Source organism: Penicillium oxalicum, chromosome VI, assembly GCF_001723175.1.
Source record: "Penicillium oxalicum strain HP7-1 chromosome VI, whole genome shotgun sequence".
NCBI classification, from domain to species: domain Eukaryota; kingdom Fungi; phylum Ascomycota; class Eurotiomycetes; order Eurotiales; family Aspergillaceae; genus Penicillium; species Penicillium oxalicum.
Genome location: NC_064655.1, coordinates 146067 through 172392, shown reverse-complemented (window position 1 = coordinate 172392; position 26326 = coordinate 146067). Strand labels below are relative to the sequence as shown.

Sequence of the window (26326 nt, the reverse complement as noted above, 5' to 3'; positions counted from 1 at the left end):
ACCTAGTTACTTGTTACTTAAACTAAGCAGTTAGTCAAGTAGTCGGAGACAGAGCTCCCACGGTAGTCGATTTTTTCTTGACCCTTGAAAGCAAACGTTGCCGCTGTATCCGACATTGGTACCCATGCACAAAAGCAGACCATCATCGAGTATCACAGCTCAGTAGCCTTTTTTTTCTGATCCTCATACACGAAAAACTTTTCCCCTTTCCAAACAATCTTGGGCTTTTCCTCCTGGCAACTCACCACATGGTTTGTTCCCACCCTTGCTCGACCAGCAGCTACGACACCATGCCACAAACCCTAAAACCACTCGACTACGGGTGCACAGATTGGCGGATCAGTAGCCAAAGAGCCGCAGATCTGTACAGTTCTGGTGCCAGGCTTTGGACGAGAAAGGATCTCGAAGACATAGAACAACAATTGCGTCAATCCTATACGATGGAGCGATTCTCGGTCCGTCGAATCGATGGAGGCATAATCCAAATTTCCAATCCCATGTTCCAAGTACAGAATCCTATCTGGTTCGTATATGGTATTCCGACCCAATTTCAGCCTGCAATCTAAGTTTTCCTTAGGAAACCCCATGTCAAGTACCAAGAATATTGGCAACTTGTGAAAACGCAACCGAACGGCCCAATCGAAACCTACCTATGCTCTTACATTGTGGATTGGAGCAATCAGACTGCGCGAAACTTTCGAGAGCTTATAGCACAGCCTATGCAAGTCTTTGACCAGAAACACTTGTTGTGGCAGAATAGCAAGACCTGCAAGCACTTGGCAGCCTTGGTCCAGGATGTACTTGGTAAAAAGACTGTGAAGAAAGTTCTCTGCTTCGGGCTCGGTGATTTTTGCCGCTCCGCGCCTGAATGGCTGAAAAAGCAGCACGACTCTTGGGATGAGAACTCGGAGGTGAAAAATGTGATGGGCTGCATGATCCAGCACTCGATGGCTCTTACTATTGCTCAACTCTGCCGTGGCAATGAAACATTGCCGTTACTTGCCCAGGACCCAGAGTATACAGAGGTTGCAGAAGATATCCTGACCAAGAAGGAATTCGAAATTGTTGGGACTCACGGTGCCGGAGGATTCGCGGAAATCGACGAGGACTCGATTGTAATATCACCCTTTGCTGCCGCCCCAGTCAAGCAGATCATCGCCGATCTTGCTCGGCCTGTGCTCATTATTTCCACCGGCTTTGAAGTGTTCAATAGCAATGAGTAAGTTCTCTTTTTTCGATAATCGAATCTGTCTGACCATGGCACTTCACAGGAAACCATTAGCAGATGCTGAATCTCCGAGAACAAGGCAGATGTGGCTTGATTATGATACCTATAGCCTTCCGAGCCATTCTGATGATGTTGAGATATGCTCTGCACTGAAAGGATTACATTTGTATTGTAGGCGCCAGCAATCTCTGGATTCCCAAGGAGCTTAAGTTTACAGAACCTTATATCCAGGGATGGCGGATTCCAGCCATCGCAAATACGAAATGGGTTTCAGAACGGGAGTCTTTTGTATATGTATAATTTCTGCTACTTGGTCTCTCCCATCCCTTATGCGCTGCGGTGGATTTCGTAAACTGTTTTAGGAGAGCCCAGGGAGCCAATCCTCAGAAGGATCCGTATGGCCGGTTGTTGGTCAAGCAGCTTCAGTGACAGTTCAAAAAATACCCTTCCAGCTATTCGCCTCCCGTCTCTGATCATTCACTCCTTTCTCTTGGAGCAATTGCAACAAGAATAACAAGCGCCACAGTCTGCGTGCACAAAGCTCTTGTCCTGTCCGCATGTACAACAAGTGATCGCGTCCACGGGAACAGTTATATCGGATTCAGAAGTCATGGCGGAGGCAGAGACTATGCAGGTATTAGGTTAGGAGTCCACCGATCTGGAATAGAGGGCACGTGTACTGTACTTGAAATGACTCCAACAAGAGGGTATACGATTGAGAGAAGCGGTTCAGATAAGCAGTTTTTGGCGCTTGGGAAGCAGCAAATTTTACTGATCGGTCACAAAGGCAGTGGTTGAGCACGAGGTTCAAGGGGACAGGCGGGCTTCTTAAGTAAAGCCGTGCTCTTCTCTGCAGTTCCTATCTGGACAACTACAAATTAAGGAAAAAAGGGGTTTTGACCTCGACATGGCCACGTTGGACAGAGTGGGGAACCCTGTCTAGGAGACGCGAATATCACGGCCAAAGGCGCGTCCAGTGCTGCACCATATCCGGAACCTCTGATCATTGGCTGCAGATTGGCATATTCTCAGAGCGAGAAGGTGACCACTACTGCATTAGCGTGATCCTGTTTAGCAAGATGTCTGCGCTGAAGCCGCCCCAACCTGACAAAGTACAAGCGGCTGAACGGTCTAGGGTTCGTCAAAATAGCATCCGCACGACCCTCTTCAATCATAGCATCATATGCCTATGAACCGCACCAAAGTGGGGGCTATGTTGGCGGACCAATAAGAAAACGTTACTGAGGAGCAGCTAGGCATGAAATTCTATTCAAGATGCGCCACTGCGCAAACCCTCTCTTACTCACTCCTACGTTCTCGTTCTCACTCTTATATATTTGTCCTCACTCTTACAGGCTCGTCTTCACCCTTACGTTCCCCTCGCCATCCTACCCTGTCCTACTTTATTTCTTACTTTTTTCCCCTCATTTCTCTTATCCTCTCTGATTGCCTCGTGCAACTTCTTACCTACATATACCTCATATTTCCTAACAATTAGTATGACGTCATCAGGACGACGGAAGATGGCTCTGCCGAAGATTGGAGTATTGCAGCTTCTCCAAAAGGGACTAATGACTTTCGATGAAGAGAACCGTCCTTTGCTCCATGATCAAGATGAGCGACTACAGTTATGCTTGGTTTTGCTTGAAAGTCCTGAGTTGACTGGGTTATCCGAAGCACAACGCTTCGGAAGATTGCGGGCGCGAAAGCTTTTATTTGACATTCTTCGACGCTTGGGAGAAGAGGTTTTTTTCCTCTTTGCCACAGCGATAAGTATCACGAGGTTGTCAAGAATCTCGGATGAAACTGTGCTAGAAGTGTGTCAATGGTGGAAAACCATCCGCAAGTGGCCGAATGGCCTTAGCATCAAGGCTAAGGAAGTCTGCAATGATGAATTCAAACAAAAATATACAGCAGGTAAGGCTCACATCGCTCCTCAACGAAAAGATCACTAATGCAAATAGCAGATATGCCGAAGGATTACTCTTCCACGAATCAGCCTCCTCCCACGGTTGTCGATGTTGAGTTCGCGGAGCTTTTGAACTTTTTCCAAAAGTATGAACTTGGTTCGCCAAGGTTGAAACTGATGTGTCCCTTATTTGGATCGCCATTGCCATGGATCGATATAAACCTCGACGACTCCTCAGAGCGGACCGCACGCATTGAACTTTCTCTTAGAGCAAGTGAGGCGTTGGTCAAATATATTCGAGTCGCGCGTGATCTAACTGGCGTACCGGAAGTATCGAACTGAGGGACTTTGATAAAACCTGCAGGTTTCGCCAGGTTTGATCAGAATCAAGGCAATTCCAGGGTCCATTCCTGGCCCTGAAACCTCATTCAACACAGGGCTAGTGTCGACCCTAACGGCACCCCATGCACCATCTTTCCTCAAAAGCAGCGCGGGTATTGAATGATCGATGCTTTCGAGGTTGCCGCCGACAGTCCAATCTTTGTCGAGGGCAACATTTCTTTTGACCTGTTTTATTATTTTAGTAAGAGGATTAAAAGATGCAGGACATTACCCACCTTCTCTTGGACCATCTTCCTAAGACGCTCATCGTCTTGAGGGGCGGCATCCAGTGTTATCACTTCACTTTTCTCAGCCATGATTTGGGAAGTCTTCCGGTAGAAGATATTCGAATTTGTCCAGAATAATCTTTTAGGAGTCATCTAACTGCGCTTCTGTATTTTTGTGGCTCGTTGGAGATTGGTTTCGCGAGTAGGATTTCACTGTAACTGTGGGAGCAGGGCCAGATTAGTATTCCGGAAGCAGGTGGGTAAAGGATGACGGGTTTCGGTCAAGAACCTGAACAGCAACGCAGACTGTATACGTCCGAGGTTGGAAGGGTATGATTGTGAAGTGGTGAGCTTTTTTTGGCGGGGTATCGGCGGGGCTCGGTTGTTGCGACCTGACAAAGCCAGACCAGCCCGATCGGAAGGGAGCAATTCGGGCAGCATTACGTATCAAGCCAAAAGAGGGCTTCCACTATATGGCGTTGTATTGTGTGAGAGTGTGTTTCCGTTCTGAGGATTGTTTTCTATATAGACAGAAAGGACCTTTCAATCAGGGACACGTCTAAAGGCCCATCACGTGCTGAATCGAATCACTGAACTCAGCCGCGCATGCTGAACGAATTGGGAGGCAGACATAAGTTAACAAGAGCAGATACGAGTGAATAAGAGCAAGCACAACTGAATAAGACAATGCACGAACCAATACCCATAAGTCTTAACTAGACATAGAAAGAGTTATATTAGCTGCGTACGTAATGACGGGTACAACAAATCATGCACGCCTGTCGATATTGATACCAAGCTGGAAGGTGTCTAAACAATCGAAGATGTTCGAGGCGTCTACCGTGCATCTCGCGGCACAATGTCCTACCGCTCGACGCCATCGGCGTGGACGACAGGTTACGAACGTATAAGAATGAGAAATTCCTCGGGCTCTCATCTGTATTTCTGGTCATCATCGACATTCCAGTCTCTTGAACATTCCATACCAGCTTCCCATACTGCACCCTTATTTCTCAGTTTTTCAAACCTCACGGCATGGCATTGAAGACTTCCTCTCCCTGCCACCAAAGGTTGACGCCGCCCGATAGCCCAGCCAAGGAGTCGACTATGCCTCCAACTACCTTGAACGACCTGAAATATCTCTTTGGTGTGTTTCTTGAGAAGGCGATGCTCGATCTTACCAACCAAGAACCTCCAAACACTCCTGCCTCCCACGACCAGTCCCTAGCAGCCCCCGACATGATTCAGCTGAAGCAGTTGCTGGTGAAACTCGCAAGTGATGAAGGTGCTTCAGTTAGACCCTTCGTGACAACTAATCCTGCTCAGTCTGGTCTTGCCAACAATGAACAGGAAGAGGCTGTTCAGGTGGCAGATGAAATTGATCTCAATCGTCCAATCTGTACTACGCCAGATGATTTCAAATTGTTTGAGAAATGGGCATCAGCATCCCAATTCAAAACAGTCGTTGAAACGTATGAGCTAGCCATGCAAACCGTTCTTGTTCGGAAATTTCTGACACAGGTACAGTTGGGACAAAGAGACATGTAAATACAAGATAGCCGATCCAACCGCCGAGACTCGCACTGATCTGGACGACTATGCTGATTGTGTGTTTGTTGTCCGCGAACGAGTTGGTATGTAATTAATATCTTTGCGCAAGGGACCCTTACCAATACTAATTGCATGATTAGAGCGGAATTCTGAGGAGGTGACGTCCTACATAGACATCAAATCGGAAGGTCTACGTGACATCCTACGTGTGGTGCTGCACGACATCAAAGCTATTAGTCTGATAGAGGACAAGCCATCGGTAATTGAGACGGAATGAAATCTCTAAGAGAACGCTGACGTGGATTTAGATCGAGCAAAACGTCCTTTTCCATTTCCTCCCGGAGCTCGACAGATATGTCGAGAACACGGACAACAGTTCGGACCATAACTCGGCACATACGGAGCATCTCCGCCTGCTCATCGACCACCTCAAGCAGGCGTATGCCTCTATCTCGCAGCGTCTCGAATCAATGCTGCAGCACGGTCATATTGCCTATGACCTTCTTTGGGCGCTTTTCAAGCCTGGTTGCCATATTTATACTACATGCATTAGCACAAAAGAGCCGCGATGTGTCAAATTCGACGCGGGAGAAGAAATATCCAAAATAACGAGACGTAGTTTAACCTCGAATACCGATTTCTTAATTATAACGGAGTCAAGTTCGGCGAGGCTAGTATCTTTTTGCGTGTGCTAAAGTTCCGAGGGTCAAAGCCGATCGCGACTCTTGAGACTTACCCTCTCCGCCACTATCCAAGGCACGAGCAAGTCCGTAAAGACTTAGTCGGAAGAGGCCAAAGGTTTCGGGATTTAGCTAGCTCACACTTTTAGCACTATAAAGGCAGTACATTCTTTATAAACAAGGGGAAGGTCTTTAAAGTTAACATCAACAGTCGAGTAGCAGTAGACGCCGCATTTTTTCATGAAATATAGCTAAACTACTCTCGACCGTTACTCCGCGACCTAGGGGTTAAGGATAAGGGTAGAATTGTAGTTTTCGATATAGGTAGGCCTCGGCAAGGACCGGGTCCGGTCCTAATTCTCAGGACCAGGACCGGACCATCCGGTCCTTGGGCTTTTTTGATGGCATCTAGGACCGCACCACGGTCCCCCATGGTAGGCCTTGCAATTACTCGCGAGTCCTCGGCCCGCGGAAAATTACTCGCGAGTCAAGGACTCGCGAGTTCGAGCCAGTCTTTCCGGCTCGCGAGTAATTTTCCGCGAGCCAGGGACTCGCGAGTCTTCCGGCTCGCGAGTTCGAGCCAGAAGTGCGAGCCGGCTCGCGAGTCGAGTCCAAAAAGCCGGCTCGCCGCGAGTAATTGCAAGGTCTAATAGGATCCAACCCGTAGTAAGGCTTTGCGAAGCAACGGTACGATTGAGAGACCAAGTCTTGGGATTGGAAGTTAGGATAGCAGGCAAGTATCGGCCCAGGACATTCTAACTCGCAGTGACCAGTCGGCACCGCGTAACACTAATTTATTATCAATGTTCGTGTAAGTCCTAAAACAGTGTTTAATAACAGTAAAAAACGAGGTTGAATCATCATTTTATGCGGCCGAAATAGGAAGGTCTTGGCAGAATTATACAACTGCGGGGGACCGCCCGGGGGACCACAAAGGACCATGGGGTAGACCTTGCAATTACTCGCGGCGAGCCGGCTTTTTGGACTCGACTCGCGAGCCGGCTCGCACTTCTGGCTCGAACTCGCGAGCCGGAAGACTCGCGAGTCCCTGGCTCGCGGAAAATTACTCGCGAGCCGGAAAGACTGGCTCGAACTCGCGAGTCAAGGACTCGCGAGTCTTCCCGCTCGTACGGTATTGTAAAATCGAGCCGGTAATTTATTATTATATATAGCGAGCCAGAAAAACTCGCGGTTCGATTGGCTCGATTACTAGTGTATTACCGTCGTACGGCTCGCGAGCCGGACTTTCTGACTCGAACTCGCGAGCCGAAGACTCGCGAGTCCTCGGCTCGCGAGTAATTTTCCGCGGGCCGGCCTTCCCGGCTCGAACTCGCGAGTCCTTGGCTCGCGAGTCCTGCGAGCCGGTTCGCGAGTAGCGCGAGCCGAGGACTCGCGAGTAATTGCAAGGCCTAGATCCTATCGAGTGTCTTGCAAGACGTGCCAGAAGTGCGCGCTAAGTAGGTCAATCACTAAGTGTTACCACTGAGTGAATCCCCTACCTATAGGTTGGGTTTGTCTTAGAGTTGAACCGTGGAGTGCAAAGTGCTTCAAGGTGGTAACCAAGTAACAATGTGCAATTGATCGCGAAGAACTAAATACATGATGCTGAAAAGAGTGTCCTTATATATCTAGTCCTTCCTATCACTTGATGAGTCCTTCTTCCGTAATCTTGGTGCCGGTAGATCAGTGGCCGATTCCCGCGTCCCGCTAACCGTCAGCTCCACTAACGGAGTATCGTTCGTGTTGGTTAGCCGTAGGTCGTTTCTGGCTCCCGCCCTGACTGCCCTTGCCTTGAGTCCTTGGGGTACACCCAAGTATACCGAAACGCACGTGACAGCGCTAATCCTTAGTGTCCGCAGAATGATTGGTTCTCGGTCGTTGCTCAAATAACTGCGGCCCCCGCGCTTCTTTGAGGTCCGTAACACACGGCACCCCAATACTAATATATATTTCTAACTTTCTATCCACAAAAACCACCAAAGCTACTACCTCCCTAATAGATCTCACTACTAAAGTATACAAAGTACTAGTTTTAGTAGAGTTATATGCTTCAGTATATAAGCTTCCTATATACAAGCATATTTTCAGCCGTTTCAACAACAGTTAGACCTAATTATTACGAACCCTGCAACATGAGGGGTCGCAACCTACAAATAGGCCATCAGGAGCCAACCGTTCCGCAAGCTATGACCGCCCAAAGGTCACGTGCAAGGAACACAGCCGAAACTATAGCGCTCCCACTGTCACCAAGAGATACGTGATAACCTTAGACCCGCTACGAGGGCCACGATATCGAACCGACCATCCTAGGACGGGGAAGACCGCACGATAAGCACTACTCTAAGATATAGGGACGACACGGGAACGAGATTATCATACGAACGCCCATAGTTCGTAGGAAACCGCGGATAATCCTACGATACTAATACCCGCGAGAACAAGGCGAGCCCGCGGTAGCACGTGACGCGCCTTGTTTACGCTAAAGTTACGAAAAGCGAACTCATCGGGTGATGAGCCCTTGGCGTTAGGGTTACGCCGCAAGTGCGAGTGACCGGTAACCTAGCACGTGACTAAGGATATACTCCGAGCGTGACTCTGGGGAGTATACGCAGGAGTATACGGCGACTCCAGATCTACCCCTGGGGAGTAGATCCAGGAGTAGGAAGGACTAGATATATAAGGACACTCACTTAGCTATCATGTATTTAGTTCTTCGCGATCAATTGCACATTGTTACTTGGTTACTACCAGCAGTACTTTGCACTTCACAGTTCACCTTCAAGACAACCCAACCTACAAGTAGGGGAGCTTACTTAGTACCCCATACTAAGTGACTGACTTACTTGGCGCGCACTACTGGCACGTCCTGCAAGACACTCAATAGGACCCGAGTCCGTGTAAGGCTTAGCATAGCAACGGTACGGTTGCGAGATACTCTTGGGATTCGCAGTGGAACTAGGCAAGTATAACCCTAAGGCAGTTTTACTCACAGTGACCAGTCGGCACCGCGTAACAACATGTTTTAGTATATTTAATACTTTCAGAGAGGTAATATGTTTTTGAAGGTACTAACACGGTGTTAAAATAAAACATATATCACTTATAACACAGAAATATTTCCCCTTAAAATTAAATATGTGTTTTAGTATAACTCGGTAGTGCTACTAGAGTAATTAAGTGTTATAATGTCACGGCGTAAGTCATGCGTGGTGACTCAAGACGATTCACGATCGAATCGACCCCGCGTCGTCTTAGGGTAACAACCCCAAGGGCTCTGTGTGGGGCTGTGGGAACTCGGCACGCGGAAACGCTATGTATATATTGTGGGAACTAGTGGAGACTACCAGACCCGCAAGATTCAGTCTTTGAAATCAGACCCCATAGACTTGGACTCTCTGCCTAGCCAACAGGTTCTCTGTCCTGCGATACAGACCCCTTAACATATAAACCCCCCGACTTCCTGTATTGAGCTCTTCCATATCACGAAGGACACTCTCGATATATTCGCCAGCACCGCTAAGTTTCATAATAAGTGCGATAGCGCGGTGGACATCAAGAAGCCGGGAGGATGGCGGATCTACCGTGCGATAAGGACTTAGGGTCAGCAATCGTGTGACGGGAAACAAGGGGTCAAGTAAGAAAGGACTGCGTTCTGTCGAGTCAATCCTGTACTGGTGTCGTGTGCCAGTGCGTTCGAAATAGATCTGGAATTCGCCGAATAGCCGGTAGTAGTCCAGCGTTAAAGTGAGGGCGTTGATACGACTATCGATTTTGGGACCATCAATGAGATAGATTATTCCTAGATCGAACATGTCCAAGATCCGAAGCGCATTTTTCTTTGAATCGCTCTGGGCACGAAATTAGCACCATCGAAATACCAATTCCAATCAGGGACATACCAAATCGGTATCTTCGGAAGCTACCGTCGTCAAACAATGAGGGAGAATATAGGCAACCTCCAAGTATTGAAATTGATTACTGGACTCATCCTTCAACAGATTCCCGTCATCGTCTGCACAAGACTCCCCATTCTCCGCGAAACGTTTCCTAGCTGCTGCTCTATCGAATTTCCGAGACACTACACAGCGGTCGCGGTAGGTGCCAGGGTCGCGGGCTCGCAGTGGGTGAGGCAGAGTCGGCTGTGGCTCGAAACTTGAAGGCAAGGTTTGGCACGCATGCGAAGCTATTCTGGGATGTGTTCAACATAGAGAACCCCCCTAGCTTTTCTGTGTGGATGAAACGGATTCTGTCCCTTCTCAAGTAGTACGAATGTCAGAGAAACGGACCTGCGGACTTATAGAGGAGCAAATTGAAACAAGCTGTACAATTTCGATTGTCTTCTGCATATCCTCTCTCCGTTACAGACACCTACAAAACCAGCTTCACCAATTTAGACTCTCACTTTCTTTGCGGGCCCCACCGCCAAGGCGCTAGGTGAAGAAATAGGTGTATTTAAATAGCCCTCTATACATTACTTACTATACCCACTAGACGCTGTCGATTTTCTCTCGAGTATGGTAGAATTAAGTCGGGGTATTTGCTGAATGAATGATATCCTCCTTTCTTTCGAACAAGTCTCCCTGTATCTTTAGTCTTATCTTTCCTGCAAGGAAACGCATGATTAGTAAGTCAAATTACACGTGAGACGCATTTCAGATCACAGCCTCACGCCTGGCACCCAACTTACCCCTCTTTGCTCTTTATCTCGCCAGAAAAGCCCAACCAAATCCTGAACCCGAATTTTTCCACTTGAGTTGCCATCGTTCCTATCTACGTTGAATATAGGTTTTCATGCTGTGCCCTATAAAATGGATCCTCTTTCTTCAGCGGCGAGTGTTATCGCGGTCATTCAACTGACAGGAAGCCTCGTGAAGCTTTGCGGAGGCTACATTCAAGAGGTGAAAGATGCGCGGCACGAAATTTCCACCTTGCAACAGGCGATTACAGGCCTCCAAGGGACACTCCAAGACCTGCATAAATTCCTTCAAAGCAACGAAGGAAAGGTTCTACCGACCGCCTCACGACTAGTCAGCAATATCACCGATTGCCTCTCCGACCTCCGAGCCTTAGAAGCGAGACTTGATCCGGGAAAGAAAAAGAAGCTGATGAGGAAAGTAGGATTGCGAGCCTTAAGGTGGCCCCTGAAGCGCGCAGAGATGGAAGGCGTTATTCAGAACCTCGAGAGACATAAATCTTCATTCCTCTTGTCTTTACAGGTGGATCAGACGTACGTTTATCGAGCACGATTATATGACAATTTAAATTGACTCACAGAATGCATAGTGCTCTCATGGTCAGCGTCGCTCAGGATATGGATCTTGTGAAGTTGGAAGGTGCGATAGAGGCAGGTTTTGAGTCATTCTCCGATCGAGACGAAGTCCAATGTCTCCAAGGCACTCGGACCGAGCTCCTCCAGCAGATAATGGAATGGGCTATGTCGCCGTCCCAAAAATGCATTTTCTGGTTAAAGGGAATGGCTGGGACAGGAAAATCCACAGTATCTCGGACTGTGGCAAGGTTGCTCAAGGACACCAATTATCTAGGTGCCAGCTTCTTCTTTAAGAGGGGTGAAGGAGACCGAGGGAACGCGAAGAAGTTTTTTCCTACACTAACAAGGCAACTGATGCTCAGGATTTCTGAGCTGAGGTCTGGCGTGCAAAAGGCACTCCGAGATGACCCTGACATTGCATCAAAGTCGCTCAGGGAGCAGTTTGAGAAACTGCTCCTTCAACCGCTGCTCAACCTTGACCAACTTGGTCGACAACCTCAAACCGCTATGATAGTGATCGACGCCTTGGACGAGTGTGAACATGATCAAGATGTCCGAAACATAATTCGATTACTGCCTCTTCTCCAGCAGGCAAAAGCGGTTCGCCTTCGGATCTTCTTGACTAGTAGGCCTGAACTCCCAATCAACCTCGGCTTTTCCGATATCGCGGATCATGAATATCAGGACCTAGCTCTTCATGAGATATCTGAAGAAGTAACAGAGCACGATATACACTTATTCCTACAACATCAATTTGCGAAGATCAAACACGACAGAAATATTTCTGAACACTGGCCCGGCGATGACGTTATACAGAAATTGGTCACTATGTCCGTTCCATTGTTTATTTCGGCTGCAACCGTATGCCGTTACATCGAAAATTCAAAGTGGAACCCAAATTGCGCCTTGCAGAGCTTCTTACGGACCAAGCTAAATACGTGTCGAGAATGGACAAGACATACCTGCCAATTCTGACGCGACTTCTTGGCGATCAAGAGTGTGATGAATCGGAGCAGAAGCAGCTCCTGAACGAGTTCCAGGAAATAGTCGGTGTCATCATCCTTCTTGCTGTTCCGCTTTCTATTAATTCACTGTCAATGTTTCTTGGGATAGGAACAGGCCAGATCAGCAATCGATTGGATTCATTCCGCTCTGTTTTGAGTATTCCCGGTGACCGAGATCGGCCCGTTCGGATTCTACATCTATCATTTCGGGATTTTTTAGTCCGGTCGAACAGCAAATTTTTTGTGGATGAGCGAAGGAAGCACAAAGAAATTGCTCACTGCTGTCTCAAAACCATGCAACGTCATCTAAGGAAAGATATCTGCAATCTCGCAAATCCTGGGGCGTGTAAGGCAGACATTCCCCAAGATATCTGCCAATATCTACCGCCGGAATTACAGTACTCTTGTCGCTACTGGATACACCATCTCGAGCAAAGTCAGGATCTATCTTCCGGATAGAAGATGTGCTACTATTCCTCCGGAGGCATTTTCTGCATTGGCTAGAGGCGATGAGTCTGCTAGGTCTTATATCGGAGGTAGTGGGTATGCTTGATCTCCTCCACATGGTAATACTAGTAAGTATGATAGTACACAGCCATTTAAGTCTTACCCTAATTGACATAGGGCGACGAAAATTCTGTATTGTCGGATTTTCTGCGTGATGGAAGGCGCTTTGTTCTGAAAAATCACCAAATCGCCGGTGAAGCACCACTTCAAATTTATTGCGCAGGGCTAGTGTTTGCACCTCGAACGACAATGATTCGTAGAGAGTTCAAGTCGGAGCTTCCAAGTTGGATACGCCAGTTCCCGCAAATTAATGAAAAATGGAGTGCAGAATTACAGACCCTCGAGGGCCATTCGGGCAGGGTTTACTCGGTGGCCTTCTCGCCCGACGGCCGGCTGCTGGCGTCTGGCTCTGACGATCAGACAGTGCGGCTCTGGGACACGGCGACGGGCAGCCTACAGCAGACTCTCGAGGGCCATTCGGGCAGGGTTTACTCAGTGGCCTTCTCGCCCGACGGCCGGCTGCTGGCGTCCGGCCCTCACGATCAGACAGTACGGCTCTGGGACCCGGCGACGGGCGGCCTACAGCAGACTCTCGAGGGCCATTCGGGCTGGGTGAACTCGGTGGCCTTCTCGCCCGACGGCCGGCTGCTAGCGTCTGGCTCTAACGATCAGACCGTGCGGCTCTGGGACACGGCGACGGGCAGCCTACAGCAGACTCTCGAGGGCCATTCGGGCAGGGTTTACTCAGTGGCCTTCTCGCCCGACGGCCGGCTGCTAGCGTCCGGCTCTAACGATCAGACCGTGCGGCTCTGGGACACGGCGACGGGCAGCCTACAGCAGACTCTCGAGGGCCATTCGGGCTGGGTTCACTCGGTGGCCTTCTCGCCCGACGGCCGGCTGCTAGCGTCTGGCTCTAACGATCAGACCGTGCGGCTCTGGGACACGGCGACGGGTGGCCTACAGCAGACTCTCGAGGGCCATTCGGGCTGGGTGAACTCGGTGGCCTTCTCGCCCGACGGCCGGCTGCTGGCGTCTGGCTCTGACGATCAGACAGTGCGGCTCTGGGACACGGCGACGGGCAGCCTGCAGCAGACTCTCGAGGGCTATTCGGGCAGGGTTTACTCGGTGGCCTTCTCGCCCGACGGCCGGCTGCTAGCGTCTGGCTCTCACGATCAGACCGTGCGGCTCTGGGACACGGCGACGGGCGGCCTACAGCAGACTCTCGAGGGCTATTCGGGCAGGGTTTACTCGGTAGCCTTCTCGCCCGACGGCCGGCTGCTAGCGTCCGGCTCTGACGATCAGACCGTGCGGCTCTGGGACCCGGCGACGGGCGGCCTGCAAGAGACCTTGACCACTAAGGGAATCGTCAACGAACTCGACTTTTCTCAAGAGGGTTCATATCTAATCACCAACTTAGGCACCCTCGATGTTCAATCCGGGCACGAAAATCTTGCCTCTAATTCAACCCATAAGAGTCGGGCGATCTTCATTAAGCAAGGACGGTGGATCAACATGAACGGCAAAAATGTACTCTGGCTTCCTCCTGACTTTCGGCCTACGTGTTCCGCGATTAGTGGGGATTCACTTGCCTTAGGACACGAATCAGGACGGGTTTCTTTCCTAAGATTTCGTCTATAGCAGTCGTCCATAATTTCCATTCCCATTCCATCCTCTATTTTCTAATCTCTTTGTAAAAGAAGGGCCTGAGAGAAAAGTAGAATTTATATGGTCCTTTGGTGCTAATGGAATGTGCCACTAAGTTCTACGAGCCTCCGGATTGATTTGCTATAATTAGATGGCTGACTTAGTGACAAGATCTGTCACGGCGCAAAGTCAAGCGTGGTGACTCAAGACGATTCACGATCGAATCGACCCCGCGTCGTCTTAGGGTAACAACCCCAAAGGCTCTGTGTGGGGCTGTGGGGACTCGGTACGCGGAACCTCCATGTATATATTGTGGGAACTAGTGGAGCCTACCCGACCCCAAGATTCAGTCTTTGAAATCAGACCCTATAGACTTGGACTCTCTGCCTAGCCAACAGGCCTTCTGTCCTGCGATACAGACCCCTTAACAAGATCTGGAAGGTTCTACGCCAGGGGGGGGAGGGGGGGGGAAGAAGAGTACATACGATACCCTACTAAATAGCACCCAATTTTCAGGCTAGAGTCTTATCAATAGGGCACAGAATTAACAATAGTATGCAAATTAGTGAAGCTGGTTATGCAATCTCGGTGCCGGTAGATTAGCGGCCGATTCCTGCGTCGCACTTCCCGCGACAGTCAACCGTAGGCCGACTCTGGCTGCTGCTCTGAGTGTTCGCCTTGGGGCCTTTCCGGGCTCACCAAGGTATACCGAAACGCATGTGACAGCGCTAGTTCCTGGCGTCTGCGGAGTGACTGGCCCACGGCCGTCCCTCAAGTAGCTGCGGCCCCCGCGCTCCTTGAGGTTCGTAACAAAACGGTTGAAAACAAATTTCCTTTTACTGTCATACAAATATGAGATATATCATATGCGACAAGTTGAAGTAAACAAGCTGAGATGTGGCGAGTCTACCATATTCGATAACGTTGAATGCCGCCCAGATTACCTGTACATCAGATTCTTCCACGATGGTTCTTATGAAGTACAGTCCTGGAACGGGTGAAAGGAGATAATGAAGGCGACCTCCGCTGTGGTAAAAGCCAAGTGGAGCTGTGGGAAGCTGCAAGCACTCTCCGACTCTTTACATGAAGGGGAAACGGAAATGTCAAGGGCCGAGGAAACCTTGAAAATAATGCGACTGGATGCAAGAGATCGAGAACCTGTGTAGCTCAGGCAAGGCTCAGGTGTTTGGTTTGATTGAGTTGATATGGATTAGATTGTTGCCGGAAAACCAAGCCTGATATAATCCCTGTCGTTGCCAACCACACAATAGTACATCAACACCATATATACACAAAAAAACGGGCCATAGTGATTTGATCATTTTGAGAGCCTTAAAAATTGGGAATAATGGGTCTTTCAATGGCTGTCCGTTCTTTGATGCCAAAAATGTCAATTCTCTTCAGCACAAGGCAACCAAATGTAATAGCAGCCCTGATACTAATATAGATTCCATGCAAAACCTAGCATGGACGGCCGCATGTTAACTCAGCAAGTTAATATGTCGACCCTCAGAGACCATTAAATTCAAACTATGCCGATCAATTATTGGTCAGAATCTATGTCGACAGTGTGGCTTGTACAGACGTACTGATGTAATATCGCTGTATTGATGCTGAGTCATTTCGGTGGCGGTGGTGGTGCTCCTGGTTCTTTAACACCAGTGGTGTCGTACGCACCTCGGGCCATGTTGAAAGGGGGCTCAGATAAGCACATATCAATCAAAAATTGCGAGGATTGAATGATGAGAATTGAGTGATATATGAAATTTCTTTCTAGAGAACAGGGCTATTCAGAGACCAGTAGAGGCGACAAAGGACTATTTAAGTTGTTGGTATTTCTGTCTGCTCTGATCGAGGCCATTTATCAAATACTATAATCTAGACCGGATGTGGCCTGTGCTCTTAACGATATGATACAGCCTACTATGGGAGCATGTGGAAATACCAGACAGGGATCTTACCTGTGCTTAAGAACAAGATCAGCCTTGACCTGGCAGGGGCGACGGATGAGAGCTGATGGCAGTAGATCAATTCAGTTCGAAACGCTAATGCAAGGCGATACATAGCGCCATTGTATCAGGTAATTCAACAGGTTAGTCAAAATTGAACTGTAAATCAGGTCAGGACACAGAGTCCACGCATGTTCTGGCCCGTGCCGATACTCAGGTTGTAGAAATAGTGCTGGCAACCCCCGCAGTCGCAGGACAGTCTCCTGGGATCTTAAGATCAAATCAAATAGTGCATTCAAGATTTTGAGTGGTGATGTGAAAGCTTTCATAGGGACATCAGTGGCTCAGACTTTGGCTGCGCCAGAGCGTCTTTCAAATTCCAACCACCTTCACAATCCTGCTTCCAACGATCATCCATATTGTAGCGTATGGAAACAGACACGGTAGAAAGAAATGCAGTCATTTGCCGCATTACAAAAATTGCTGGGAAAGAATTCTTCTGCCCACCAGGAGTGGGGTTTGTTCTAAACACTAACCTGGCCACGCGCGAATCGCGGCGCTTCCAAATCCAAGTAGTAAGAACTACTGCGAGTCATCGATCTGTCTAACGCATAGATTTAAAGACGTAAAATCAGTTCAAACAGCACTGCTGTGGGTGCAAGTCCTTGAGCAGGCTACTTTCTGCTACAGACCATACTGCCCTCTCCCGCAGCCATGGCATCGCTAAAACCAATTGAACTGGATCTCTAAACATTACATAGCCAGGTCTCCCTTTCGTTTATCTCAACCGAGGAATAGAGAACCAAGTAAATCATCTGGACCGAACCTGGGGCGGATGCAGAGTGAATCATTGCCGAAGACATAGTAGCTTCATTCCATACAGTGTGTTGCGAAACCGGTGCAACAAGAACACTCTCACACACTCTTTTCGGCCCCACTGCCAAGAAATTAGCGCAGATCCTTTATTGAGGCGACCGCACTGAATTGAGGACCGCTGCAACGAATTTTTGATGACATTGTATGCCGCCTTTGTTGGGAATAATTCCCATGTTTTGTGTATTAGATATGGTTACTGTACCCATGAACCCGCTTATCATCATACTCAGTCTGTCAGCCATAGCTCTCTCTGCTTGACGCTCTGTACTGATATGGCGGAAGACCTACTGCTTCATTGAGGGCCAGGCTGGAAGGTCAGGCATAACACCTGGCAACTTAATATCTCCCATTTCTTGTTCTGCAAGGATCGTCTTTCACCAGTCGCCTTCCAGAATCTTATATGCATCATCAATTGCTTTGGATTCCTCTGCTTCGTCGTCCGTGTCCCAATAATCGTCTTCGAACTGCCAATTTTCCTCCCCGCTTGAGGGGTTCCAATCCTCATTGAATAATGGGTCCGGTTGGCTCGCATGGTCCAGATCCGACCCAGATAGTGCGTCTCTGTCAATTGAGCCAGGGAGCATACTGGGCAAAGCACTTTCAAGTGTTGACATATCAAACGTCGCTTTAATTCGACTTCTGCGCAAGAAGCGATCGTTATGCTCCTTGAATGCCGGTAGTATCTCGTCCTCGTACCAATGATCATTTTCAACAAGGACGTCCCAGTCCCAGTGTGCTACAACCTCATCGGGCGCAACCTCCCAAAGACAAAGATGTTCATCTTTGTAATAAGAATAAGCCCTCCTGTATGGGTCTTGCACTTCGTAATACTTCAATTCTGATTCCATTTCGATCATCGGTAGACCATAGGCGATACGGACGTTTGGATTTATAGCCGTAAGTGTTCTAGGGAAGCTTGGCCCCTTTCGCCTGGACAGAAATCTTAATAAACCCGATGCCGACGCAGAAAATGATATGAATGGTGTCGGCTCCCATATTCGATAGTCGGCGTGTGTGGCTAGGTATTTTTTTCGGCTTTCTTGTGAGCCCAACTGCTCCCGAGGCAAACGAGCCTGCATTATTCCTGATTGATCTGGGTGACTGCCAGAGAACTTGTCCCACACCCGAAGAAGGGGACCGGAGTAAGCAGCATTGGGGGTTTCGGCCCATGAGTGTTTAGAAAGACCTCTTTCCTCAAGAAAGGGGTGAATACACTGCAAAAGCTCCATTGCACAAGCTTTGTCGAAGCTGTTGTTCTGCATTGGAAACCTAAAGTACGGTTCTTTATAGACCAATATAGAAATAAGGTTATTCGTTTGCGATTAATGATGAAAAATTGCTGACGTATTCTTTACCTACGAAAGTTGACTCGCATCATCATCACATGTCAGAGATTGGTTGACATAATGGTGGGTTCGGCTCGTTTCTGTGGAGGGTGGCAATACAGTACATTTAACTAGCATCTGGTGTTTCTTAGCTATTTTATGGTGGGGCACTGAGGTGTGAGATGTATTGTAATATTACAAGCGAATGCACCCACTTTGATGGCAGGTGCTCTACGTAAGAAACATTACAATACCTATGGGCAGTGGTGCAGCGGAAAAACTACTTGTTAATAAGTACTAGCGTGAATTGGTAATCAAGATTAGAAAACAATAGAAGAGTGCAGGTGGTTGCACCGATTTCGGGACGGACTGTACCAGACTTTACCGGATACGCGTATCAATATTCCCTAAAATCAAGAGGACTTGAAATTCCAGTCTGTTGAGAGAGTTCCATGAGAACCGAGCACGGGCATACAGTTAATGGTTCTCTTGTCTGTGTCGCTGGTCCATGTGAGAGCTTATCACCGTCCTGCACATGTATCCACAACACTGTAGCTTTCGGTCCTATCAAGGCATGTTCAATCAGACCCAGGCCCGGGGCTATTCATGTACATAGCAGCTTCGGCCTGGATCATGTCCATATACTCTTCACTGGATGTAGGACTAGGCGGGATCTCGTCGCTTTCGGAAGCCGAGCCATACATCTCACGCCTTCTAGCTATTCGCTCAGCCTGTTCAGCTCGTAGTTGGGCCCTTTGTCGCCTTGCTCTTTCAGCCTCCGCACGCTCCTCGATTGCCCTCGTAAATCGCCGACAGAATTGGCACACGAATAACGGTTTCCCGTTTTCTGAAGCACCCTTTCTGAACTCTCGACATTCCAAGCAGATAACATATGGTTCTCCCAAAACGGTGATAATATTGCCTGCGGTGTATCTATTAGTCCCGGGGCGCGGGTTGATACCACAGTCAACACACCACCGTTCCGTCGCGTTGTATCCCCACTTCGCCTTTTTCCTTTTCACCATATTATCCGCAAATTTCGCTCTGGGTCGCAACCTTAGACAATCTTGACAGGCGTACAAATCGTTCTCAGTACCGAATTGGGTAGTTTCCGCCTCTATAATCTCCAGGTGTGTAGGAGACGGTATTATTCCACGAAAGAGCTGGCAGGAGCGTTGCAGCCAGATGAGACTGAACGCATCAAGATGATGCGCTATAATGAGTAGGATCTCGGTTGGGAGATCGCAGATAGTTGAGCTTTGAGACATTATCGCAGTGCTTGTTGTATGTAGGTCACCGGTAGAGAGCTCAGACCCAAGAATATAGGTGGGCCTGGGATATTTGTGAGCTTGGTTGGGGTTAAGGCCATATTGAGCGGGGTAGTAGATGTTAACTCGGTGTGGGGAAGCCTCAATAAATGATCCGCGCTAAGGTCTTGGCAGTGGGGCCGAAAAGAGTGTCCGAGACTGTTCTTGTGGTGTTCGGGCATGGACAGCTGACGGATGGCTTTCTGGACATCGGTAACGATGCGATCTAGCTGCTCCAGACGGTGATCCTTCTCCTATACCTCGCGACGCAGTCGCTTGACTTCGTTGCGGAGATCGTCGCCATTCTTATCGAAATCCAGAAGCTCGCCGTTGGGTGAATCTTGTCTGCGCTTGAGACCAGAGTTGGCGCGCTCCCATAGCATATCCTTAAGGGTGGACATATCCTTAAGGGTGGAGGCTGTTGGAACCTCAATGGTGTGCCTGTGGCGACGGCGCAAGTGCTCCCAAAGGTTGTTTTTTTGCGTGAATCCGTTGCCAGTGCTCCGGTTGTAACCGGCAAAGGGACACATCAAGGGCTTCTTGGAGTCGTTGTTCTTCTTGTGGACCTCACGCTGGTGGCCTAAAAGGCCGCCAGAGTAGGTGAAGCCCCGAATCGTGTCGCAACCAGGTTCGTGGCACTTGAAAGACCGATAGTGTTTATCCATATGTTTGCTGATAATGACGAGTTAGTACGGACAAGAGTCAGCGAAGAACGCGTCGAAAAGGAACTGAATTAGCTTACTTCCATTTACAGGGACGAGGGAACGTAGGCGGCGGAGCCTGACAGTCAGTGTGGTTGCAATAGATTTAGCCTTCGGCGTTCTTAGGAGGATCGCGGTCACGCAGCACTGAGCGCGCGCTCTCCATGCCTCCAAAAACAAATCAAGAGGCAACAGGAATCATGCACAGCTTCGCTTTTCAGGCTAATATAATGAGATCCGTCGACCGTAGTATCGTGTCGATCCCTCTCAACTGAGGGGGACTTGTGGTGGAAAAGAGATACAGGCACGAAGCGTCCACTAATCACTTACAACCACTAGGAGTCAATACACAAAGGAGAGTAGGAAATAGAGCAAAAATTATCTTGACAATCAGGGAAAGGGAAAATGTAAATAGGTTTGGGCAAGGCCGAGGAGCTGGAAAGCTGATGCAGAAGAGTTGCGATTGGTATAATACTAGGACTTGTATAATTTCATTGCGAGGGTGATAATACCTCCAGAGCCGGTCTTGTCACATCTCCACATCTCATCTCTTATTTTGTCCTTCATCGCGAATTCATGATTTTGATTGGCTATGGGGCAATTTACTGGAAGCGGGCTTGGGGCCCATCTATTCGTCTCAAGGCCAGCGCCTTGGCGACTCGCTTACCTGATAGTCGTACCTTTTTTAGCCGCATTGTGTATCAAGTTGGACAAACCAAGGAGGCACGTTGGTAATTTACCAGCTATTCCCCTACCCAGTACTGAAGCCGCGTCCTGGGAAGCCAACGCCCTCATGCGATTGAGTTTTATGCTCTCACTACAGGGACTGGGAACCCCACCGCTGGGACTACATGGCTTCCTTTCGGGCCGTTCTGTGTATGAGAGAGTTTGCCCTCTCCAGATGTTTGCTAGGCCCAGCAGCAGTCATGTGCCTTGAAGGTTTTTCTCCCGCTCGTGGGTTTTCCCTCTCTCCCCTTCCTTCTTCCTGAGATAAACTTCCCAATCCCAGTTGTCTCGCCTCCAGATTGTTTCCTTGCCTTGTAGACCTGTAGGTCTATCAGTGTAAATCGGCTCTCGTGCATAAGAACCGCTGCTCTTTTCCCACAACGATAGCGTCCTAGCAGTGGCACGATGCGGGCCTGTAAAAAGTTGTAGGCTAGCTGCAATGGACTTGACGTCGAAGAGAGTTGCAGAGTGAACCCCCGAAAGTCTCGTCCGCAGAGCGAGTATGAAATTACTGTAAAACTAAGTTCACAGTCCTAGAGCAAGATTGTCCTAGAAACACCGTCCCTACGAGCAGGCGGCCAATTCTGCATTTGATATTGTTATATTGTTACGATTTCACAAGATACATACGAGACGGGAAATTATCAATCAAGAAGATCAGCTCATATCGCGTTCTTTGTTAAGTCCAGCGCAGATCTTCATGACTGACAATCTTAGCTATTGTTATCGTAGGCGTTCTCTGAATCATGACTTTGGAACTTAGAGGAGATGGGCAACATTGTGATCATTCCAGGATCAAACCGATGATTGCTGCGGCGGGTGGCGCCCCCAGGATGAATTTGTGGTTCCTAGGACATGCAAAGCGCATCCTAGGAGATGCTCACTCAATCCAGAGTGAGTTTTAAGTTTTTGCTCCCAAGAACGGCCTCGACGGGTCCAGGATCTCTCGGTACACCGGAGCAGCCCTGCCTATCCTGAGAATTGCTGTTACTGAGGCTGGTGGATGTCATTATCTGACGGGTTGGTTAAATCGCGAAGTAAGCATGTAGTATGTACTCATGCTCACGTCGAGAGCAGATCGCAGCCTGAAAGAAAAGGGATGATATACATAAGCATCAGACTTCCGTTCAAAAATCTTTCTCAGCCCATACTTAATCATGTCAATGGAAATGAGCAATACCGCCCCTTTCTCGAGTCGATCAATGCCAGGTCTGTCAAAATCCGTCTCCATCGCTTGAGAAAGCTGTTTCCCGATATCCCGCGCTTCACTGCCATGGTTATCATCCTTGCCTGCTATTCTGATAGCCGAACCGAGCTTAGAGTCTTGTTGATCAAACCAAACAGCCAAAATAGATCATGGGGCAACACCTAGGAGCCGGCGAGAGATGGTCCGGGCGACGAGGACCAAACTATACTGGATTCGGCGGCCCGTGGAAGCGAAGAGGCGGAGACTCGAGAGGTTATTCCACCGTCTTCTACATTTAGATCTAGGAACAGTGTCATACGGCTCATGATGAAAAATCGTCCCCTATCCATCCCTCCGGTGTGTTGACCACGAATCATCCCACGGGATTCAGGAGGGGAATCACACTATGAAGTGGTTGATGCAATGCATGCTATTGCCGAGAGCCTATAGTTTGCCTTCGTTCAGAGCGACTCGTAGTTGGATTCGCTTATTGCCCCTGGAAGACTGCGCATAGTGAAGGCCAAGTCGAACGAGAACGTGAATATAGCCTGGTTCGTATTCAGGCTGTTTTTATGTGCGTTGGCCGTTCTGCGGGTCATGTTTAAGAAATGTGGTGGAGTTGTCTCAACATCTGACTATGCTAGTATCCACACGTTGTTTCCCGGGGCCGATGGGCACCCGGAGATACAGCATTTGCACATTGGAACCTGTATTGATTGATCGGTGATAGTTGCCATTCCGGCTTCGACGTCGGGTGTCAATGAATGTTTTGTGTGTGTGTGTGTGTGTGTGTGCGCGCGCGCGTATTGCGCCTAGGGCGTACACTAACATTCAAGAAGTCGAGGGTGAACTTTCCACTATTATTGACTGCAAGAGGTTGTTCTGGACTTCGATGCTAAACTACCACATATTAGTGTGACCAAGCAAATCCAGTCTAATTGATAAAATCGCAGATGGGGCCTGCCTCACGGCTAATCTTCTGCGTCGTGCGGCTTCAGGGGCTGTTACGATTTAACTACATATTTTCCTACGTCTCGCCATTGAACGGCGCCTGAGGACACAATTTCACCGCCTTCCGATTGATATCCTGATGAATTCCCGAAAATGCTAGACTGAAAACAAAGCATTTGATCCTCTACTCTGTAGCAAAATTCTGAAGGTGCTAAGATGCCGAACGTAAGTGCAAAAGTCCAGAATCTCCGCCTTCAATTGCAAATACTGGGTTATTTCGCCGAAGAATGCTGATGTATCCTAAGTTATGTTAAGACCCGCAAGCTTTCCAGCCCATTATAGCGCTCGAAGGCGATTCAGCTGACACTTCAATTAACCTTCTCCACTTGTCCCGATACTGAACAGCTTCGCAACATTGCATGCAAAGAAGGGGGTTTCCGACGTTCTTGCTTCTATCCTCGCTTTCCGGATTCCTTCCAGGATGTGATTTAGCACATCACTTCCAGGCTCGTTCAAGAATATTTTGGTTATTGATCGACAGAGGGGCGGAGACGGCATAATTCCAACTTCGAGGAATATAGCAAAGATAAAGAAAGCATTCCGTTCTCCATCGCTCGTCTTGAGGCTTTCATAAATACTTTGAGGAGCCTTAAGCAGACTAACATCCAGAGTTTCGCATAGGAGTAGCCTCATAGATCCTTCGTGACTACGACTCGAGAAAGCTTCATTGATATATTGAGAGATAATCTCGAAGCTAGTCGTGGCAGGATTGCAGTGCACTTCTGGACAGTTGACTATAAAGCATTAGCCTAGGATCTGTAGTCTGAAGGATCATTTGCTCACAGTAATTGTTTATAGCGCTAATTATAAGCGAAACGTGGGGACTCATTTGAGAAGAGGGTGTGGAAGGAATGAAAAAGCCTCTTTGACTCAAGACTGTAGTCTAGGTCGCTTTCGAGACGCCCTACTTATAGGGTCATCAGGAAAATCAAAAAAGTAAGTATATAGCTAAGTAGGTGGCCAGTAGGTAGTTAGTAGTTGGTTAGTAGGTCATTGGATGATGGGTGGAAGGTCTCTTTCCGGAAATACTTTATTAGGCTTATGTATGCTTTTTGATTTTATGACATATTGAATATGACATAGTTCACTAGGCGATTTACCCTCTACAAAATAATACCTTGATATTAGCACTACGGAGACTCACTTGAGCCATTCTCTTAGTGCTAGTCCCGCGTATAGGGGAAAATCCCAGTTTTCTCTGAACTATGTATAACTAAAAGAGAGCCACGAAACAAAGACTTTTAGCGATACACAGCGCTTTCAGAATGATTGACCGCTTTCAAAGGGTCAACTAGAAATAGTCAGATAGTCTCGCACACTTGAGTATAGTAAGGGAAGTTACTCACAAGATGGTGGCGTCCATGTAGTCTCATTCCCTTCCAGAGGCCCTATATGATTGTAATTGAAACTGTCTTCCATATTAGGAAGAGCGAGAATGCTGCCGCTGGTAGAAGACTGAACAAAGTGGGTTGAAGTAGGCCGGCGACGAGTATCTGACAAAAATTGGCATTAGCACCATTGAGTGGGAACAATGATAATTCTTGAAGTTTATCTCGGGGCGCTTTGGCGGCGAACATGAGCCTCCCGTTTCTTTGAGGGGCAGGCAAGGTGAGAACAAGTTTCTCAACTTACATGCTGCACTATCTATGCATGTTTGTGTTGAATTCGTATCAAAGACCGCGCGTCAAGATCCACTTCCGGCTCTCTTGCCCAAATCAAGCTCAACAGATAGCAGTAGAACTTGCGTATTGGCTGTGCCCCACGCCAGCCAGGACTGGGGGGATATTGTAAGGAAGCAAGACATGAGGTGCGTTTAATGGCCTGAATAACAGGTAATTCAGGCTGCTGGAGGATATAACGAAAATTAGAGGGCAATTTAAAGCTGAATAGGAGATTATATACTGAGCTATCTGCTTTACACTACATGTCAACGAAAGAAAGACCGCTCTCTACGCCTCGTGTAAAACAAGTATGATCACAAGGAATAACTTGCATCTAGCCTACTTTGGATCGACAAGGGCAAATAAAATGGGGACTATGAAAACAGAAGGCGCAGCCTTTTCAAGCAAGAAATACCCTTTCGACTGCCTCGAATAGAAACAATCACCTTGGCGTGTCTCAGGTGTGAGAGTGCGCACGTGGACTATTTTGAGTCGTCATATCATAGGCCCTAGTATAAGGCAGCTTGTGCAATGCTCACTAGAGTAAGACGTGACTCCTCGAACCAGCGAATAACCAGGCGATCTGGGGTGGGGCACCCGAGCATGTAGTCGTTGTGTGCCATTTTAGTTATTGTAAAGCTTCAGTGACAGTTCATACTTCGATGGTTCTAGATGATCACCAATCTCCAGCAAACTGCTCACAATAGGCTCTCCTTCTGCATCGCACCGGAACAATAAAAGCATCATCGGGTAGAGTTTGATCACTTCTCCAAAGCCCGAAGGGGTTACAGTGAGATCAACAAGAACCATATCCCGTAATGTGTTCAATGACCAATTGCATTCATTGACGACTGATGCTCGAATATCATTTTCGATGCCGCTTACGTTGAGGCTACGCACAAGGGCCTGAGCTGATGAAAACTCTCGTGGGAGCCAAATACGCAAAGTCTAGTGAAATAGATTAGCATAGTGTAAAAACTAATATCAATCAGCCGGTCTTACAAAAAGAGTAGCAGACATGTTGTTGGTTTATCAGCACACTGCAGGTCTTGGCTGACTGATAATATTGTGCTCTGCTCTTCAAATCGCTAACTCCGCGTGGTAGTCCTGTTTAATCAACGGTGAAATAAATGAATAATGACCCGATGCTCTGTTTGAAGATGCCGTGACTTGGTGATATTTAT

At 48.2% G+C, this 26326-nt stretch overlaps 7 protein-coding genes across 7 annotated transcripts; 3 read left to right on the top strand and 4 right to left on the bottom strand.

Annotated features, from left to right (window-relative positions):
- Nucleotides 1–290: 290 nt before the first annotated feature.
- Nucleotides 291–1223, top strand: POX_f07392 (uncharacterized protein; the record flags this gene model as incomplete). Its single annotated transcript, XM_050116195.1, has 2 exons — nucleotides 291–523; nucleotides 578–1223. 2 exons carry the CDS (start codon nucleotides 291–293, stop codon nucleotides 1221–1223), a joined length of 879 nt encoding a protein of 292 aa, XP_049966334.1.
- Nucleotides 1224–3449: 2226 nt separating this feature from the next.
- Nucleotides 3450–3804, bottom strand: POX_f07391 (uncharacterized protein; the record flags this gene model as incomplete). Its single annotated transcript, XM_050116194.1, has 2 exons — nucleotides 3450–3696; nucleotides 3755–3804. The coding sequence occupies 2 exons, from the start codon at nucleotides 3802–3804 to the stop codon at nucleotides 3450–3452; spliced, it is 297 nt and encodes a 98-aa protein (XP_049966333.1).
- Nucleotides 3805–4780: 976 nt separating this feature from the next.
- On the top strand, nucleotides 4781–5905 carry POX_f07390 (uncharacterized protein; the record flags this gene model as incomplete). The annotated part of the gene is made up of 5 exons (XM_050116193.1): nucleotides 4781–5217; nucleotides 5273–5379; nucleotides 5437–5555; nucleotides 5605–5779; nucleotides 5850–5905. The coding sequence occupies 5 exons, from the start codon at nucleotides 4781–4783 to the stop codon at nucleotides 5903–5905; spliced, it is 894 nt and encodes a 297-aa protein (XP_049966332.1).
- A 3442-nt stretch (nucleotides 5906–9347) lies between these two features.
- On the bottom strand, nucleotides 9348–10737 carry POX_f07389 (uncharacterized protein; the record flags this gene model as incomplete). The annotated part of the gene is made up of 3 exons (XM_050116192.1): nucleotides 9348–9824; nucleotides 9876–10164; nucleotides 10664–10737. 3 exons carry the CDS (start codon nucleotides 10735–10737, stop codon nucleotides 9348–9350), a joined length of 840 nt encoding a protein of 279 aa, XP_049966331.1.
- Nucleotides 10738–10784: 47 nt separating this feature from the next.
- On the top strand, nucleotides 10785–14394 carry POX_f07388 (uncharacterized protein; the record flags this gene model as incomplete). The annotated part of the gene is made up of 5 exons (XM_050116191.1): nucleotides 10785–11203; nucleotides 11260–11870; nucleotides 12062–12595; nucleotides 12649–12815; nucleotides 12874–14394. The coding sequence occupies 5 exons, from the start codon at nucleotides 10785–10787 to the stop codon at nucleotides 14392–14394; spliced, it is 3252 nt and encodes a 1083-aa protein (XP_049966330.1).
- A 3205-nt stretch (nucleotides 14395–17599) lies between these two features.
- POX_f07387 (uncharacterized protein) lies at nucleotides 17600–18073 on the bottom strand (the record flags this gene model as incomplete). The annotated part of the gene is made up of 1 exon (XM_050116190.1): nucleotides 17600–18073. One exon carries the CDS (start codon nucleotides 18071–18073, stop codon nucleotides 17600–17602), a length of 474 nt encoding a protein of 157 aa, XP_049966329.1.
- A 1055-nt stretch (nucleotides 18074–19128) lies between these two features.
- Nucleotides 19129–20522, bottom strand: POX_f07386 (uncharacterized protein; the record flags this gene model as incomplete). Its single annotated transcript, XM_050116189.1, has 2 exons — nucleotides 19129–19977; nucleotides 20118–20522. 2 exons carry the CDS (start codon nucleotides 20520–20522, stop codon nucleotides 19129–19131), a joined length of 1254 nt encoding a protein of 417 aa, XP_049966328.1.
- Between the last annotated feature and the right edge of the window lie 5804 nt (nucleotides 20523–26326).